Raw genomic sequence first — 20191 nt, 5'->3', positions numbered from 1 at the left:
TTGCATTAAAAGAAAATACGGTAAGTAAATAAAGAAGGGGGCTACTCGGAGCATAGGATTATTAGAATTAATTCATACAAACATATGTGGTCCTTTTCCTGTGACATCGGTGGATAGTTTTGATTCATTCATTAAAGCCACTGATGATTTCTCCTATTACAGTTATATCTACCCCATTAAAGATCGATATGAGTCTCTTGATAAATTTAAGGTATTTAAGACTAAGGTAGAAAATCAGCACATCCTAACGATTGAAGTAGTGAGATCGAATCGCGGGGGAGAGTATTATAGGAGACATGACCCTTACAGGCAAACCCCTGGTCCCTTTGCTAGATTTCTTCAGGAAAATAGCATAGTACCCTAATATTCTACACCTGATGAAACTTAGCAGAATGGGGTAGCTGAGAGACGCAACCACACGCTAATGGATATGGTGCGAAGTATGCTCAGCTATTCTAGTTTACCAGTTGGACTATAGATGAAGGCACTTAAGATAGCCGCACATATTCCCTAGTAAATCAATTCCAAAAACACCTTACGTATTATGGATTAGGAGAAAGACCTCTTTGAAGTATTTGCGTGTGTGGGGTTGTGCAACTAAAGCTAAAGTCTTTAATCCACATATTGAGAAATTAGATCCTAAGACAGTTAGTTGTTGACGTCTCTGAAATTAGTGCACCCCCTGTTGAGGTCTCTGAAATTTCTAACGATGCACCTAACAATGAGCCTCATCAGTCCCCTGCAGTACCTAGTCCTGGTCCTACGATGCTCAATGTCCTGATTAGGAGATCATAGCATGACATAAGACATGTCACTCAAACGATTACATTATCTACATGAATAAGGATGTTAATGACATAGGAAGGATAGAAGATCCTAACTCGTATAAAGATGCCATGATGAGTGACCATTAGCTTGAGTGGATTAATGTCATGAAGGACGAATTAAAGTCTATGAGCGATAATGATGTATGAGACCTAGTAGAAATCTCTGACGAAGCCAAAATAGTAGTCTGTAAATAGGTCTACAAAACAAAGCATGACTCTAAGGGGAACATCGAAAGGTTCAAAGCGAGGCTTATAGTTAAAGGTTTCTCGCAAAGAGAAGGGATTGATTATAATGGAACTTTCTCTCCTGTATCAAGTAAAGATTCCTTCAGAATAATTATTGCGCTTGTAGCATATTATGATTTAGAGCTACATCAGATAGACGTAAAGACGACATTCCTTAATGATGACTTGGAAGAAAATGTTTACATGGCTCAATCGAAAGGTTTTATCATGAAAGGCAATGAACATTTGGGATGTCGCCTTAAGAAATATATTTATGGTCTAAAGCAAGCGTGTAGGCAGTGGTATCTCAAGTTTGATAAAGTCATTAGAAATTTTGGCAAAAAAATAAAGTTGATAATAGCATTTATGTAAAGTTTAAAGGAGAAAAATTCACCATCTTAGTTCTTTATATGGATGATATCTTATTAGCCAGCAGCGATAAGGATATGTTGTTTGAGATTAAGAGATTTATGTCCTCTAATTTCAATATGAAGGATCTCGGTGAAGCCTCTTACGTTTTTGGCATTGAAATTCACCGAGATCGGTCCAAAGGAGTATTAGGTTTGTCTCAAAAAGCATACATTGATAGAGTACTAAAGAAATACAATATGTATAAGTGCTCTGCTACGCCTGCTCCTATTGTTAAGGGTGATAAGTTTGGGACATATCAATGTACGAGGAACCAATACGAAGCTGATCAGATAAAGTTAGTTCCTTTTGCTTCAGTTGTCGGAAGCATTATGTATGCTCAAGTTTGTACGCGCCCTGACTTAGCTTTTGTTACCAGGATGTTTTGCATATATCAGTCAAATTTGGGACCGAACCACTGGAAAGCCGTTAATAAAGTCTTTCGCTATTTGCAAGGCACTAAGAACTAAATGCTCATATTTAGAAAATCTAATAACCTCGAAGTTATTGGTTATTCGGATGCAGATTTTGTGGGGTATGTGGATACTAAGAAATCTACATCAGGTTATATCTTCACTCTCGCTGGAGGAGCTATCTCGTGCAAAAGCTCCAAATAGACACTTACAATTATCATCAACGATGCAAGCTGAGTATGTAGCATGTTATGAGGCCACCGGACAGGCTGTATGGTTAAAGAACGTTATCCTGGGATTAAGAGTGGTTGACAGTATTTCAAAGCTACTTACATTATACTGCGATAATCAACCCGCAATTTTCTATACGAATAACAACAAGTCGAGTAGTGCTGTCAAACACATCGAGATTAAGTTTTTATATTGTGAAAGACAGAATCCACGATCAAACAATAAGTGTCAAGCATATAAGTACTAAGTTAATGATTACAGATCTGCTCACTAAAGGCTTACCACCCTATATCTTTTGTGATCATGTTGCTGGCATGGGGTTATTGGAAAGCCTATGATTTTGGATTAAGATGACCATAAAAAAAAATAACTCCCATTAAGCATAATGAGCTTCCATTTCAAGATAGAGTGATATACTATAGGTATTAGGGTTTCAATGGTATTTAATTAGCCACTGTAATACTTTACCTTGGTGTATTGTTTCATCGAGAGTGAACTTATGATGTTAGCCTTATGATCAAGGGGGAGAATGTTGGTGTTGATCTTGGGCTAACTAATGCATGTTTCCTAAGGGAGTTTAACTCCACTACACGCCCTGATCGGGGGCGCCAAAACCAACTCGTGGTTTTGGTCCCCTGTGGCCCAACGCAATATAAAAGGGGGGAACCAGTTGTCTCATATGAACCAACGATTAGCTGAGATAGATTTAGCCCCAACAAACCCTACTCGCCTAATCGATCTAGTACTAGAGGCCACGAGGAGGCCGACGCCTCCCTTGTAGGACAACGATCGGCGATCTCCGACACTCCACCGCGACTTCAATGAGTTCCTTCACCACGCTGGGCGTCCACTATGTCAACCTCATCATCAAGCCGGCAATCGACTACACCAACGTATACCGACCGCATCCTCCTCACCGATCAACTCTAGATGACATCTCCGAACGCCGGTATGTCTATATGCTTCCGCAATCAAGATGTGTCTATTTTAGAGCTAATAATGATCTAAGATGAACCTAAGTGCATTACAAGTACACCACTTCACGGACGTGATTCTGACTAGAGGCGGATGATAAGTTCCAAGATTTTTGTTGATGTTTTGAGCTATTTTGTACTAATGTTTCAGCTATTTAGGACATGTTTTGCAAGGCTTTGTCCAAAAAAATTTAAAATTAGATATTTCTAGTTATAGAAATTTATGGACTTAGAGTTATGGGTACACTGAGTATATTTATGTGAGCTATTTTGTTCCTATTTAGTCTAAAAATATAGACTAAAATTATTTAATTTTAGCTTATAAATATAAGATTTGATATGAAGCTAGGAGCTAGAACTTTACTAAACAACGTCTTAGAATCAGTAATGTTAGAGCTGTTTTAATTTCTGACACAAAGGTGGAGGATTACTATCGCCAGCATTTTTTCCCCTCTCCGTAGCTGCTGGATGCATTTGGATTATAGGGCAATCGTTTTTTGTCACCTACCGGATGGCGATGGCCAAAACACCATCATACCAAATGTTCTTGTCCAAATGCCATCTGAGCACTGTTCAACCTATGTTTACCGTTGTGTACAGTAAGTTTTCTGTTGTGAACAATAATCATGAGCTAAAGAAAGGCGTAAAAAATGTGTTGATTTTTTTACATGCTCTATAATTCATAACTAACCCATTTTTACTGGATTTACCTAAAAATCTTATGTACAATTCAAACTAAAATTCTTCAAAAGATGCTACTTTTGCAACTTATAGTAATTTTTAAGTCATCACAAAAATTTCAAAAAATCTAAGAAAATTCACTAATATACCTCTAATGTGATTTAATAATTTATAAAGTTATCTCTCACCCTAGATTATAAGGTGAAAAAGTGAGTTACTTTGTTATGCTCATTTGAGTATTTTATAAATTATTAAATCATATTAGAGGAATATTAGTGAATTTTTTCAGATTTTTTAAATTTTTGTGAGGAATTAAAAATTGCTAGAAGTTGCAAATGTAGCACTTTTTGAAGAATTTTAGTTTGAATTGTACACAAGATTTTTAGATGAATCCAGTTAAAATGAGTTTTTTATAAATTATAGAGCATGTAAAAAAATCGACATATTTTTTACACCTTTTTTACTCATAATTACTGTTTACAACGGAAAATTTACAATGCGCAACGCTAAACAGGAGTTAAACAGTGCCGAGTGGCATTTGGGAATATTTGGTAGGGTGGTGTTTTAGCTGTCGCCATCAGGTGGGTGGTAAAAAAAAACGCCCCTTAGATTATAGGCCAATAATGCAGGCTTGGTAGTGGAGCAGGTTGCAGTTGCGCTACCAGCAGGTCAGAAACAGGAGCGATTATAGGCCAATAAGCTGGATGTCTGTCTTGAGTCAAATGTCAGGCAAAGAAAAGAATCTAGCATAGCTTCTGACCTAGGTGTAACACACTAACACGGCCGGATGTATGCTTGTCTGTGTCAACGAAAGAAAAGCGATTGATTTGAGGCCTCGAATAAGAAATTTAGGCTCCAGCAGGATGCTTGGCGAGATGCCACTACGCCCGGGCTACAGAAAGGGCGGATCTCCATTACTTGGTTACAGGGGATCAGAGTGAATTATTGTTACTGATAAGGACAAATCACCAACTCTGAAAGGACCAAAATAGGCAAGGAGCCGAAGGCACCACTCGCTTTGGTTGTCAGTATGTAGGAGTACCACAGAGGCACATGCACTGGGAGTCTGGGAATATCACAATGCCGACAATAACTTCGTGTTACACGCATCCGGAAGCAAACATTCCGCTCACATAGAGATGTTGCTGCATGGGAACACAACAGATACCTTTTCACCAACACTCTATTACAAATCTTCAGGGGCCCTTTGTGATCAATTGTACATTTTTCAGATTCAGGTAAAGACACAAGAAGAAACATAATCTACTAGTCATACGCCGAAAGCAGTCCCAGTATAGTTCCAGATGAGTTCCTCTGCATATTTCAGTGAAGACTGTACAGGTTCCTGGATGTGAAACGTGTATCCATTCCTCAAATGCCCAGCACAAATTCTGTGATTCATTTAGCTTGGGGGACTTGTAATGGCAGGGTGCTTCAAAGTTCAAAGTATCAACGGTATGCTGCTATAATGCAATAATGCTGATTAGATAGCAAGTTGGCAAACCTACTCACATTCATTTATCTTGCTATCTCCTCAAGCCTCTTGAGTATATACTTCGTGTTGGGTCTCAATGATGGTGACGGGCTACAGCAAGCAGTTGCCAACTCGAAGAATGCATTCAGATTCTTCTCCTTTCCTGACTTCTTGCATTGCTTGACAAGGTCGGAGCTGAATGCATCAGATATCTTCCTCTCAAGAACCAAGTTTTTGAAGGAGACAGGCAAAAGTATGTCCCGAGGGTTTGGCCGGCTGTCATCCGTGGACAACTTTTGAGCAAGCATCTCAAGCAGAACAACCCCCAAGCTGTAGATGTCATTCTCTCTCGTGGCGTCCCTCATCTTCATTAGCTCAGGTGCTTTGTACCCCTGCGCTGCAGATGTATCAAGCATCTCCTGGGCAGCGTTAGGATTAAGCAGAAGGTAGAGGCCGTAGTCCGATATCTTGCACTCATAATTAGCATCAAGAAGAATGTTGCTTGTCTTGAGGTTGCCATGAACAATCGGTTTCTCCAGATCTGTATGCAGGTGATCCAATCCCTTGACAATTCCAAGAGAAAGCTTGCAAATTATATTCCACCTCTGCGACTCAGCAATTCCTTCTGTATGTGATGGCAACAAAGAAATTAGCCACCATCACAGTTAATACCAAAAATATTCTAAACACAACTTCATTTAGAAATCTATATGTGATAGCAACAAAGAAGTTAGCCACCATCACAGTTAATACCAAAAATATTCTAAACACAACTTCATTTATCATCTATTTTGTTCAAAGCGTCGGTTGATTTTACAAGTAAGCTAGATCATAGAACGTCATATTCAATTGAAGATTGTGATTCAACAACTCATGCAAATGAGAAAGAAGCACGAAGTGCAAACCGTTTAAGAGTACACTATCGCTCATACAAATGCAGTGGGTTTTGCTTCAAAAAATAACATATGTGCGCACTTTGCTTTAGTTAGGAGACAAAATCCATCTATTTAAAGAGTCTTTGCCCAAAACTCCAATAGGTTATTGGAAAATACGTAAAACTAATTGTTCCCTAACTATTATGATTTGCTAAGCGTGAACTATTGAATTAACAATCTTAACAAACATCAGGAGTCAGGACCATGGCACCAGGACTCATTCGAAGTTTGAAGCTGATAACCAAGCAGAAAAGGTCTTCACAAAAGTTGATTTGAGCTAGTGGCCCTAGTGATCTGCTTTCATCTTTAAATTATTTTAGCAATGTCATCACACTTTAGCCTTTATGGAAATAAATATCGACAGATGTGCTACATAACTCCATTATTTCCATGCCCTCAGGTCTCATGTGCATATATAACATCGCCAAAGCATGAAATTTAACAAAGCAGATTAAACTTATCACCGATTCTCAGGGCCATTTTAAATTCACTTCAGTTAACCGTTTTCAATTTACCTCTGTTAAACCAAACTTTGAAAAGACATTTCTACTCACTAAAAACCAGTAATTCCTGCTTGAATGCAAAAACAATTACACTTTGATCATGCAAAATATATACTGAAAGAAAAACTATATACAGAATGGGCAGAGTGAAGAGAACAGTAAGTGCCCTAGCATTTTGTAATAGTTTAAGCGAAACCAACATGCATCGAAGACTTCAAGCCTGATGCTGCTGCAATGCACATTGCTATGCTGTTCATACCCCAACAATTGGTGTGTATGTGTCGAAGTGTTGTGGAATACATGTCTAAGATCTTCTTGCTAAGATTTCAGACTCTATTCGTATCAATCGAAAATATGTCTACCCAATGACCCCCGTAATCCAACCAGATGTAAAGCGACAACTATGACGCCTCATCTTTCAAATGAAGTTAAAAAGTGCTAAAAACGCAAATGTAAACGTGAGGAAGAAGAAGCCTCCGCGTTTATTAGCGCAATGCAACTAACCTTGCATGAACCGGTGGAGAGAGCCGGCGGCGTAGAAGGGGTGCACGAGCAGCTTCTCCCCTCTCGGCCCGACGTACACCGCGCGGAGCGGCACGAGGTTTGGGTGGCTCACCGCGCCGATCCGTCGTGCGGCAGCGGACGCCTCCTCGGCTCCCACGGCGCACGCCGGGCGCACGAACCGGAGCAGCACGGCGGCCTCCCCGGACCGCATGGTGGCGCGGTACAGCGTGCTGTGCGCGGACTTGGCCACCACCTCCCCTGGCGCCTCGAGGATTGCCGCCACCGACAGCGCCTCCCCGCCGGGGAACTTCACGAGCGCGTCGGCCCCGCCGTGGTACCCGCCGAAACCGCCGCCCTGCGGGCCCACCCCGAGTCGCTCGGCGATGGGGCCGAGGTACGGCAGCGCGCCGAGGCGGTCGGCGATCGGGGCGAAGTACGGCAGCACGGTGCTTCCGCTAGGCGTGCGCCGGCGGAGGCAGGCCGGCAGGCGGAACGGGAGGCGGTCCAGGCGCAGCCCGCGGAGGCGCGGGCGGAGGTAGCGGTAGAGCAGGTAGGCGAACAGGATGCCGACGATGGGGAGCAGGATGGAATTGCTCCGCCCCTTGCGCATCGGCTCCTGCCCCGGTGTAGCCGCCTCCGCTGCCCCCGCCATCTCCATGGCGCGCGCGCCCGGTTCTTGGGATAAATAGAAGCGAGGGAATGAAGCCGACGGTGGTGGCGGCCGGGCTCTCAGGTCAGGTTCGTGGCGACGCTAGCCAGGCAAGCTCCCTGCTTTGCCGTGCTCCGCTCAGTTGCGTACTTGCTTTTCTCCTCGGGTGGAGGGAAACGACAGGAGAAGTGGTGAGCTACGGAGGAGGGTGGGCTTGGGAGAGATTCTTCGTCTCGGGGCTTTTATCGTTGTGTGCGAAAATTCTACTACCTCCATTTCATAATATTTATTCACATTTACCATTACTTACAAACAAAAAATATTAAAATCGAATAAAAAAATATAGTGAGATGACCATACTACCTTTAATAAATACAAGAATGAGAGTAAATAACTCATCAGCGTTAGAATAAATACATGCATACACTAAAGGGCATAAAAGGAAAATAGAGCATAAAGCATCCTTGTTACCGCAATGGACAAACAATTTGAGACAGATACTCCCGAGGTTATAGACAAATATTACGAAACGGATGGAGTAGTTGCATAATTGTTCATTTGTATTGGAATTTATATTGAAGATATATGTAAAAAAAATCTATATGTTAAGATATCTTTGACAAATTATCTATATGTTAAGTAAAAAATTAATAAAAAATCATCAACTCACCAGTGGGATTCGGCGAGACGATGATTTAGGAGCTGATTCGATGAGTCGATGATAGGCTCTCTTCGGTGGCGGGCATGGCGACCACCGCCGGCAACTGTTCCGCTCTCTTCGGCAGCTCAACGCGAGCGAGCAACACAAAGTTCTCTCTCACTCACGACACTGGTAGGTTCCCTCCATTTATGCGGCTTCATTCTCGCCGTGCGTCCGCGTGTGATGCCGCGTGGCGTAACGCACACATTTTTCCTGGTATTCTGAATCATGCACCAATGGGCTAGAGTCATGGACTGCCATGGGATGGGGCACACCTGCACGTGGGTCCAGTTGGAGCGAGGGCAATTTCAGGTTTCCACCATGGGCAGGTGAAATCGTGACCAACTATATCTCTCTAACTCTAATTCCCCTCCAGTCGTGTCGCTTCCTCCCAATCCCACGCTTTGGCGATGGCTTAGGCATTTCTGGAAACCAAGTTCACCAGATCCATCTTCGGTTTGGTACGGAACCATCACGGGAGATACGAGGTTGTTCTCCTTCACCTCGGATCTGTGTGGTTGCTCCGGTTGTGATGGCGGGACGCCAAAACTAGGGTGGTTGTAGAGATGGGTTTGGGTCCAACAGGTTTGGGTGTGGCGTGGGATGCACTCTGACCCGAGGCGGGTTTGGGCAAAGTGATGGAAGATCTTGGCGGCAAATAGGCTTGCGGATGGATCCTCAACTTCTTCATGATTCTACGAAGGTTGACCAGGCTATGGAAGCGGGTTCGGGGTCACAGGCCCCAGATCCGTGGGGCGTTGCGGTTGTTGAAGCGAATCGTGGCCATTTGGATCACCGTGCGGAGATGCGGTTCGAAAGATCTGTGAATCCTCAGCAAGGAGAAGGGATTCAAGAGATTCATGATCCATCTGCTTCAAAGACTGTTGGATCTTATGTAAGTGCCTTTGTTTCATCTCATGCTGTGAATACGGGTGCTTCTGCTTCTTATCTGAAGGGAGATTGGGGGACGAGTTCTGAGGTTGGGGCATGTTTTACTGTGGTTCTTTTGAACATTTGGCTAGAGATTGCACTAGATCTATTCGATGCTTTAGATGTGGGCGTGATGGTCATTGATCTAGGATGTGTCCTGAGAGGCATCCATGAGAGTTTGTTGTCTCTATGTGTGAAACTCAATGTGCTGAGCAGATTTTCTTTTTCATAGAAAATATCCCAAATGCTAATGCTATTAAAGAAAGATATAGTTTGGCCATGATTATTGTAGTAAAGGGAATAGCATTGAGCAGGAATTACAGGATATCTTTGGAAATTCTTGGAGGCGTCATGCCAAAAAATGGTCTGATAATCAATTTAGCATGTGATTTCCAAATGCAAAAAAAAAAAAATTGAGGAATGGTCCCATTTTACTTCATGGGTATGCAAAGGGCTAATGTTGAGATAAAAGTTTTGAACTGGAACCCTGCTGTTGGGGCCAAGGGTGCACTGCAGGTTTCTTGGTTCAGAGTAAGGAGGATCCCTCATGAAAGCATATTTGAACCGGTGTTGGCTTATGTTAGGTCTTCGGTGGGAATTACTCTGGAAATCGATAAAGCTAGTACATATAAATAGGAATATGTAAGGCCTAAAATTGGATATAGGGACATTAAAAAGTACCTACTATGGTCGAAGGTTGTCTTGCTATGCCTAATGGGTTTTTCTTTTATAACTTGTTTTTTAAAAAAGAAGTTAATGAAGATGAACATAAAATCAGAGAGTCTATTGTTATTCCTGCTGCTTCTGGCAAAAATTCTCCTCCTGCGAAGCCTGACATTGGTGAGAGAACTCCCAAAAAGACAAAGCTCGATTCTAGAAAAGATGCAATCATCCTTATGTGGTAACTAGTGGAGGAAAAACTTATCTCAATAGTGCTACTTCTTTGAAACTCCTTTCCAATTAAGATCAATCTGCTCCTTCTAAATTTCACTCCCATGAGCTATTGCATCCTACTATGGGGGTAAAATGAAAGTACAGTCTAATGCTGGTATATATGAAGTGGATTTTGAAGGGGATAATAATTAGTGACAAAGAAACGAAAACGAAGAAAGTATTAAATGTGAGAAATAGACATACACCGTCCTTGTGCCGGTTATGATTGCATTTTCTCTGTGCCAGTGAGAATGCGCGAAAGGGTGGCTTCCTCGGCGTCCTTCGCCTTTTTGTTTCTTTCTTTTTCTTTGATGACTTGGCGTTTTCCACTTGGAGATTAGCTTAAGGAGTAGGTGTTGAGTGGCCACAATTCGCTATGCCTGTGCAAGTGTCCATGGCCACTTTTTCCCGTTGAAATTTGGTGGCAGGGGGCTGGCAAGGAACAGCACGGTGGCTGGCGGCAGCGGCAGTTGGGGGTACGGCGTGACGGGACCGAACCCAGGGACAGAAGGTATCCTATTTCCATCGCGACGTACGTTGGCTTCGGGATTCTGGTGCTGCAAAACAAGACGCACGCAGATGGACGGCGAGGGGGAAGGGACCAGGACCGGTCCCGGCGTTGGTTGGCTGCTCAGCCGGCCGGGCCTCTTCGGCGGACGGAACATGGCTGTGCGGGCGTTTTTGGCACGCTGCATTTGGACCGAGGTTGTTGGATCACGGATCGATGGTCCAAACATAGCTTTGGGTACCATAAGCCGTAGCCAATGCATGTGAGTTAGGCCTCGTTTGGACCTCCAGAGGCTGATTCTCGATCGAATCAGAGAAACTCTACTAAACAATCCATTTTCCCATAGCTCCCAAAAATCTGCTTCCCCGTGAATCCCCCTCGCATTATATACCTGCCCTCCGAGTTGGTGGGTATTTACCCACGTTTGCCACTGCATCAAGATCCTCTCACGCAGGACACAGTTCCTCTTACTTCACTCGATAAGGTCAGGGAGGAATTGTTTTATGAATGGATGAACAGTGTATCTGACGTCAAACACTGTAGTAGCAGCAGTGTAGCAACAGTTCACAACAATGTACATTAAATATGGTTTGTTTATCACATATCAACAGTTCGCAGTTCGTTGAAGTCACCTAACTTCAGACGATCTCATTCCCTCGCGCATGCCACTCCCATCCGCAGAGCCCATCCCGCTGCCGCTCGCTCTTGGGGGGCGAGGCAATTAGGGTTCCTCACCTCACCGGCCGCCACCGTCACACGCTGGCCGTCGCCACCGCTCGGAGTTCTTCTCTTCGCTCGATCCGTTCCCTAGTGCCGTCGAACTGGAGCTCGTCGGTGCCGCATCAAAGCCCGGACGTCCTCCTCTATTCCTAGTCACGTCCAGATCTCCTCCAGTCCCAGCCGCCACCTCAAGTCCTCCTCTCGTAAGTGAGCAGTGCCGGCTCAAGATTTGCTTTCCCAACTTTGATTTTGCATCTTCCTGTGTATCTAGATAATGATTTTGCCGATATGTGCGGCGCTGTGCTTGGTCGATCCAAAAACAGTGAATTGTTAATTCTTGTCCGATGCAAATACATTGAATGGTTGTGAGATGTGAATGCATAAACACTGAATGGGTTGTGAAATGTGAGCGCAAAAACCCTGAATATGTATGTTTTCTGAATGTGCGCGCATGTTTTCTCAGCTCACATTGTCCTATGAAATTTTCTCTGAATATGTATGATGCAGCAAGCCAATCTTTATATATTCCTGTAATTGTTGAATTAACCTAATCTTTATGGATTTTCTTTGATGATTCTGAATCCATGTACAACTGACTATGCATCTATATGTATACAGTATAATTGCAATGCTCAAGTGTTCAGCTAATGTTGTGCGCATTTTTCCCTCCTTTTAATTGGCGATTTGGGGGTGCAATTTAGGATACCTGTATACTGTATAATTGTAATGCTTAAGTGTTCAGATTAATGGATGTTATTATTGCACGAATAGAAGGGTACAATGGTCAATTTAGCCACCATCCTCTCTTACACTAGCCAAACAATTCGAGATTCTAATTCATCGTAGAAATATTTTTGGAGTTAATCTAAATTACTTTCCGGACAAATCTGGATTGGGAGCCCTACCAAATAGGCCTTAATAGTGGGCACTCTCGTGCATTGAAGTCTCTAATGGTGGCTTAAATTGACGGAGTGATTCAGTTAGTGCTTCTGTACTGGAGTACCACACCGTCGAGATCTTCGTTGTTAATGGATTCCTCGAGGACAATTCGTCCTTTATTTAGCCTCTCGTTGTAATGGACTTAACCGATTCTAGTAAAAATAATGTCCTGCTTGTCTTTTGATTTTGACGGCTGTCTTCGTTGCCGATGAGTGATGACATACTCTCGTCGAACAAGCTCCATCCTTGCTTTCGTAACCCCATTCGCAGTTTCACTGGAACAGACGTGCTTACACAACTCAGTGAAGACGTACGTACCAGAAGACAGCAATTTCAGCTGTTTTTTGACAAACGTTCCATGCTTTTGCACGCCGATGGACAGAAAATGTGCCTTCCACGCTGTTGCTGGAAGGTCTTATTCTTCTCTAGCGGGACAACTTCGAATGATACACAGAGGCACAGCGTTCATTGATGCGTCGGAACCTACCATTATAGAAAGGCAAAATTCTACTAGCTCATGCATTTCACTAGCTTTGCGGATGTATTAGCTATCAAAATCGTTTATTTACGTTAAGATTCGTGCTGAAAAAATAGATAAATAAAAATTATAATGTAATTTTTTTAGATAAAGAAAATATTTTCGGACTTTTGCATCCTCCGATGCATACAACCCCATAATGTTTATTACAAAGTTTCGACCTGAACGATTAAAATAACAAAAGGAAAATATTTACATACTACAAAGCAAATAGACTCTTGTTCATTATTACATAGTCTCATTATAAGAATTATCCGCATAATCTATAATTAAGCCGTCACCCATACTTGATGAACATATCCATAGCCACCACCTCCAATATGTGGGACGCACTCAAGAAGACCTCTAGAACCACAACTAATAAGTTGCTCTGAAAATTGCCTGCATTAAGGATATATTAAGAATATGATTAAAAATTATATCATTTCAGCATAGTTATATTGACTAAAAGATGACTGTTACCCTAACTAACATCTTTTTCTTAGTTTTCATTCTCATTATAATGTAAATAAGAGAATCAATAGATTGATATTGAGAGATGAACGAACCAGATGACTTAGGTGTCCACACCCTGAACGGGTTGCCTTTCCCTGCCATTATATCTTACTTTCAGCAGTGACACATGATAGATAAATCTAGAATAAGCACCCACGCTTGGCCCAAATAAGTCTCTAAATCGGAATTTGGTGGTATGTGGATGCGTTTTCTTCAGACATTCATTCCATCGGTATGTGCATGCATCTGAAAATTGTACGGAACAAGTTTGCACTTGTGTGCGTTGTGCGGACTGTTCATGCGAGATAGGAAAATTTTCCTCCAGGACAATTGTTGTTCATGCTAACGCCTAACTACGGGCTACGGCACAAGTTTTCTAGCAGATATACGAAAAGGACTGCAAAAATGCACTGAAAGATCAACGCTGTTTTCCATTCAGGTACACCTTGTTTCCGGCTCCAAGTTGCGTCGAAGCACCAAAAAATAATAAAGTGATACAGGAAACATGATGCTACAGATGAACGAACGGATGAACAAATTACTACTGCACTCTGCATTCGTAATGGTATGTATGTAATGGGTGCTCGGCAGAGCATGCGTGTTCGATCCATGCATGCATGCCATGGCCGGCTAAACTCTCTGCAGCCTGATCTGCTCCCTGAACTTCGCGATGAACTCGTCGGCCTTCCTGTCCACCTCCTCCTCCCCCTCCGGCGCCGCCTTCGTCGCCAGCTTCAAAAGCTCTTCATCAAAAGAAGTGTCGTCGTCGTAGCGGTCACCGTCGTTGTGATCATTGACGCAAGCAGTGAAGTCGCCACGGAACGACCTTTCTGACGACAGGGTCGTCATCTCATCCAACCCATCAGCCTCCTCATCCCAGTCGGTGACCTCGCCGTCTTCGCTTAGGTCGCGGGGCACCGAAAGATGGTAACCCGAGAAGCCCCTCGACTTGGTGGTGCTGTGGGCAAAGAACGGCGGTGACTGTGGCTGTGAGCACGGAGAAAGGCCCAGGTCGACGTCAAGAACAGAGGGCGGCGAAGGTGCGGCGCGCGCGCCCCAGAACCCTGACGATGACGCGGAGCTGTCCGTCTCTTCAGAAACGCCATCATTGGCATCGCCGGTTTCGGACTCTTGCGACGCAGGCTTCAGCCTCCGCACCGGCAAGGAGAGCGGCCTCTCCCTTGCGCGTTCCTGGCCGTCGTCACCTGGCGCCGCGTTGTGATCTGCAACCATGACGAGGGCGTCGTCGGGGTGGTACCGCGCGTTCCACGCCAGGGAGCCGTCCTTGGTGGCATTGCCGTCGCCGTCGCCGCCGCCGCCGCCGGCTTTGTCGACGCCGCCGTTCCTCTGGGCGAAGACGCCGTAGGAGATGACAAGGCCGAGGAGGAAGAGGCGAGGCACCTCCCACACCGCCTGGGCCAGCGAAGGCACCAGGGCGAGGAGGCCAACGGCGGCGGCGAGCAGCACGGTCACGGACACGGACACGAGGCCGGGAGGAATTGTCCTCGCTCTCGCGGAGACGTGGCTGGTTGTTTGCGTGGGGCTCGGGGTTACGCCGGCCATTGCGCACGGGGAGAGGGAGATGTTTGTGCACGCGTCCGGTTCTTGGGTTGGTTTTGGGACCGCCGTGCTTTGCTCTAACCTAGCTACTGACCTCGCCGTTGCTGCTGCTTCGGATTCCTTGCTTTGTCGCGAGGAGAAGCACGGGGGCCGAGACAAGACTTGGCTGCAAAGCAACAGTGGAGCAGGAGGGAAGACGATGATGACGCTGTGGTTTGAAAGGCTGCTGGCCGCGTGGTCACTTTGACACCCGGATCAAACCAGATGATGAACGACATGCCATGCAGGTATAATTAAATAGAGTACATGATGGTCTTCTTTCGTTTTTCTCGTTAAGAACTGTATCCGTCCAGCTAGCAGCTGTGTGCCTGCGTCTATAACAAAAGACGACGATATGCTCTCGAGAGCAGCGAACAAAGAAAGATGCAGTGGCACAAAGCCACGAACACGACGGCACGCGGCAGGGGCCCGCCCCGCCGATTCCTCTGGCACAGAAACACACTTGGCCGCAAAGGCACAAGGCACCGACACCCTCAGTCTGACCGTCACGCCGGTCGCTTTGTCTTGCTCCGGCGGACATCTGCCACCGGTGGCAATGATTTCTCCGTTCCTCCTCGGCGCCTGCAGCTATCTCGGGCGGTCGGGCCTCATCATTCTCCATCACTCCACATCAACACGAGTCTCTGAGTATGCATGCGTCTGTCTAGCTGATGCACCAACTACCTCCTTGACGCAAGTGTACTGGAGAAAATGATGATCTATTTCAACAGCATGAAAATAGTTTTTGATAGAATATGTGCGGTTTATGATGCACCAACTACCTCCTTGACGCAAATACCGATCTCATTGTTTGTTTCCAGATGTGCGGGTTTTCTGCCAAGCTGTGGTGGCCTGGGCGATCTGGAAAGTTGGGAACAAGATGGCAATTGAAAAGAAATTCATTCGCAGTCCTTCTGAATTCTGATGTGCTATACAAAATTATTTTCTTTATGCAGAAATGTCGAATTCTTCTTCGTGCGCCTGAACAAGCCTAGCTAGATGAAATGATGCTGAAGCTGAAGATATGGTTTGCGAATTTTGCCAAGAAGTGTCGGGAGGAAGATGTAGAAACTAGCTTTATATGTCAAGCGTTTGTCTGGATGATCTTTTAAAACTAGCTTTTAGAGTTCTTTCTTATCTTGTTGGTTGTTCTAGTTGATATTCTTTCTTAGCGTGTTCTAGATGATATTTAGACTTTTGTCATGGTTATGGTAGGCCGGTAACACCAGTATGGTCATGTCAGAAATAATAATCCCACTATCAGCAGTTTCTCATGTGCATGAAGTGGTGAACATGCCGATCAAAAAGAAGCCAGCACCAGCCACTATCAGCAGTTTTTCATGTGCATGAAGTGGTGGACATGCCGATCAAAAAGAAGCTTGCTGAATGTTGTGGCATCATGCCATGAGGGATACGCTGACTTTAGCAACTGGAAGCCCTGCCCAAGGAAGCTCTGTCGACGCAAATGGTGCCAATGTGTAGGCGTATGTGTTATGGGGATTAGTCGCTCTCTATGTGGAACCCTGTACCTCGTATCTGCATGTTTATTTCCGGCTTTGCATGTAGGGTCTCATGTTTTAGTGCCTGCATGGCTGCATCTGTGTTGTCTGTATTCCTTAGTTATTTCTTAGCTCAGGTCAGAGTGTCAGTCCCTATGTCTGTCGTGTCACGGCACTTTGTTTCAGTCTTCTTTCGAGTATTCTTATCACATATGCCAGAAATATCTCTGCCTTTCTCTTGGAAAGAAATAGCAAATGCTATCATAAGGGCACCAAACAACAAGAGTCCTGGACCAGATGGCTTAACAAATGAGCTCTTGAAATGTTTCATTGACTGCCTCAGGCCTTACTTGCTGCAGTTATTTAGCAGCCTGCATGCAGATATTGATTTATCCGGAGTAAACGTGTCTTACATCACTTTAATTCCGAAAACGGACTGTCTTGAAGATCTAAAGAACTACAAACCTATTTCCCTGCTTCACAGTGTGCCTAAGTGTAATACCAAATGTCAAAAAAAGAAGAAGAATGTGTTGACCATGTGAACTAAATAGTTAGCTTTTTAACTCGCCGGTGGTGGTTGTGGGGGAGCGCGTGGTGGCGAAGCTCAGGGGCTACTTCGAGCTCGCCATCGTGTCGCTCGCCGTCTTTCGGTCACGCTGTCGTCGGAGGACACGCCGAGTCACCGCTGCTGCTCGGTCATAGGCGCCTAACCCCGTCGTTCTGGTGAATCGGCGCAGCGTTCCGGCTTTCCGAGGACAACGTGCTAAGACTCCACAGACTCGATGCGCTTGTCGTCATCTGCCTCTTTTTTCCGAGAGCACGCCTTAGCGTGTTTTTCATTAAGAGGGAAAGAGAAGAGTCTGATGCAAAGTTCCTAAGCGATGTTGCGCAGGCAGCTGCTGGGCAAGCAGCCATTACATGAAGTATGAAAAACAGGCTATGAGGACTAAGCAATACATAACGAAGGCGAGTGACTACGACGGGACGAGTTCTAGCAGACGCCTATTACCAGCGCGAACCCAGCAGCATCCTTCGTCCAAGACGGACCTGCTCAAAGCTTCCGGCAAGGATGTCATATGATTAAACACTCGCCGATTACGCTCCTTCCAAATTCCCCATCCGCCAAGGATCACAAGAGTGTCAAAACCATGTCTCACTTCCTTCGGCAGACGCTTGCGGTTTGGAATCCACCAGTCCACAAGCTCTGAGCCAGGCGACGGGGTGAGGTGCTGAAGGTTGGCCGGCCTGAGAAGACAAAGCCAGACTTCCCGATTGAACACACAGCCGAGTAGGAGATGGTGAATGGTTTCAGATTCCTGGTTACAGAGGGAACAAGGGCCGCCGTTCCTCAGCCTGTGCCTCTGAAGACGATCATTAGTCCAACATCTCCCATAGAGCGCAAGCCAGAAGAAAAACTTGCATTTTGCCGGAGCTTTAGTCTTCCAAAGTTGTTTTGCCCCAGGCAACACCGTTTGGCCATGGAAGAAAGCCTGGTAAGCTGAGGATGAAGAGTACCGCCGATCGGACGACCACTTCCAGATGAAACTATCCGTAGCATCGGACAATTGGACTTGATCCACCATGTCCCAAACCCGAAGGTATTCGACCAAAACAGGCATCGAGAGGGAGCCTTTGATATCTCGAACCCACCTACGGTCGGTCAGGCTGTCTGCCACCGTCCGAAGCCGCACGACATGCTTGGAGACAGCCAGGAACAAGTTAGGTGCCAAAGACTGAATCGACAAGCCCGAGAGCCATCTGTCGGTCCAAAACATGGCAGAGGAACCGTTGCCGACCTCGACCGAGAGTGAAGCCTCGAACATAGCCTGGACGACACGTTCCGTGGACGAGGGCAGGGAGACCCAAGTTCTTGAAACATCCACATGTCGCAGCCATTCCCAATGCAAGCGTAGGGCGAAGCCAAGAAAAGAGAGATTGAGGAGGCCCAGCCCCCCGAACGACAACGGCCGACAAACCGAAGGCCATGAAGCCTAGCAGTGCCCACCTGAAACGTAGTCGGAGCCGCGCCAGAGAAAAGCTCGCCGAATTTTGTCAATCGCTTGAATGGCCCAAGGAGGGAAGCAGGTTGCAATGGACAGATGCACAGGGGTCGCCGAAAGGGTCACCTTGGCGAGTACCAGGCGACCGGTCGTGAGCAGGCCAGATTTCCATGTGGGAAACCTATCGGCCACGGCGTCCACAATAGGCTGGATATCGCACTTCCTCAGCCTGGATAATGCCAGCGGGATGCCCAGGTACTTAATCGGGAATTCGGCAACCTGGCAAGGGAAGAAAGTAGTGGCAGTTGAGATGTCTTCGCCCCGGCACCGAATCGGTGAAATTTGACATTTGCTCAAGTTAGTGTGAAGACCGGATGTTGCTGCGAAGACATCGAGGATAGCTTTGAATAGCACCAGGTCTTGCGAGGACATCTGCCTCTTCAAGTTTGGGATCGATGTTTCATTGTTTACTCAGTGGTTGCTCCAACAAATGATACGAGTGAAGGGCCAAACCGCACCAGCAGATCAAGTTCTATGGAATTTCTCACGGTTACCAATGTGGCTAGGGGATCTAAGAGACTTTGGGTACATTCTGCATGCCTTTGAATTATATCCTTTTTATGTGATATTTTTACTTCATAAGGAATGCAAAGAAATCACTAGGAGAAGAATTGAACGCTTGAACGTATAACAGCAAATGACCTGAGCAATACACCATTTTAGTTTGAGGAAGTGCCAAATGTCCAGATCACGGAACTTACGGGTGTTATGCTGATCATTTCTTCTCAAAGCACTATCAGTCATACCAATCATACCAGATAGTGCATAATATAGGAAACATTGAGGCACTGCAGCAAAACTCGGAGTCTTCGTTGCTGCATTTCTACGAATGGTGTTCTTCACCATCCCTGTGACAGCCGTGCAGGGGATAGTGCAATTTAAGAAGATTAAAAGGTGATTTCCAACAGCGAGAGCTGTGAATCTTATACCAGGTTGTATTGCCAACAGTCAAAAGGAAATTAAGGCCTGTAACATGGTGTTCTACTTCTTGATTGGAAATGTTTTCTTCCTCAGTATTCTTACGGATCTCTGCTCGATTAGATAAGAGAATCCTTTACACACCCAAAGGATATCCCTAACCGTCTTGCAAGTGCTGTTTCTGCAGTCAGATTTCTTCATCACATGCTTTTTGACCAACGACATGTCAGGGTTTTCGTTGGAGGTTCTTCAGTTTGGTTTGCTATCATGGCAATTCTTAAAGGCGCATTCAGTTGGACATAGTGATGAGCCATATCTTTATAGATGGCTTCCCTTACTACAAAGTTTGTACATCAATCAGGTGTTGTCGCTTCGGGATGCATCTAGTGCCTACCCTCATCCCAATAAAAGGTAAGTACCGTAGGGGTGTAACTAATGTTATGTTTAAATTTATGTCTTATATCATTTTAGCTAATTAAAATGGAGTACACCAAATTAAGAGGAATGGTTTGTTTACTTTTGGTTTCA

General features: G+C 45.0%; 2 protein-coding genes across 3 annotated transcripts; both read right to left on the bottom strand.

The window, feature by feature from the left end:
* Positions 1 to 4832: 4832 nt before the first annotated feature.
* On the bottom strand, positions 4833 to 8052 carry LOC133919451 (putative kinase-like protein TMKL1). 2 transcript variants are annotated; one of them, XM_062363839.1, is made up of 2 exons: positions 7176 to 8052; positions 4833 to 5858 (listed from the first exon to the last, which is right to left on the bottom strand). In XM_062363839.1, exons 1-2 carry the CDS (start codon positions 7831 to 7833, stop codon positions 5278 to 5280), a joined length of 1239 nt encoding a protein of 412 aa, XP_062219823.1. In that variant the 5' UTR covers positions 7834 to 8052; the 3' UTR covers positions 4833 to 5277. The 2 variants fall into 2 exon arrangements, with proteins under 2 accessions (XP_062219823.1, XP_062219824.1); XM_062363840.1 differs by having other exon boundaries at positions 4833 to 5855.
* Positions 8053 to 13998: 5946 nt separating this feature from the next.
* Positions 13999 to 15509, bottom strand: LOC133917627 (uncharacterized). The gene has a single exon (XM_062361506.1). It carries the CDS (start codon positions 15148 to 15150, stop codon positions 14218 to 14220), a length of 933 nt encoding a protein of 310 aa, XP_062217490.1. The 5' UTR covers positions 15151 to 15509; the 3' UTR covers positions 13999 to 14217.
* Positions 15510 to 20191: the final 4682 nt, after the last annotated feature.

Source organism: Phragmites australis, chromosome 5, assembly GCF_958298935.1.
Source record: "Phragmites australis chromosome 5, lpPhrAust1.1, whole genome shotgun sequence".
NCBI classification, from domain to species: domain Eukaryota; kingdom Viridiplantae; phylum Streptophyta; class Magnoliopsida; order Poales; family Poaceae; genus Phragmites; species Phragmites australis.
Note: the sequence above shows the minus strand (reverse complement) of the source record. Positions and strands in the feature narration are given on the sequence as shown.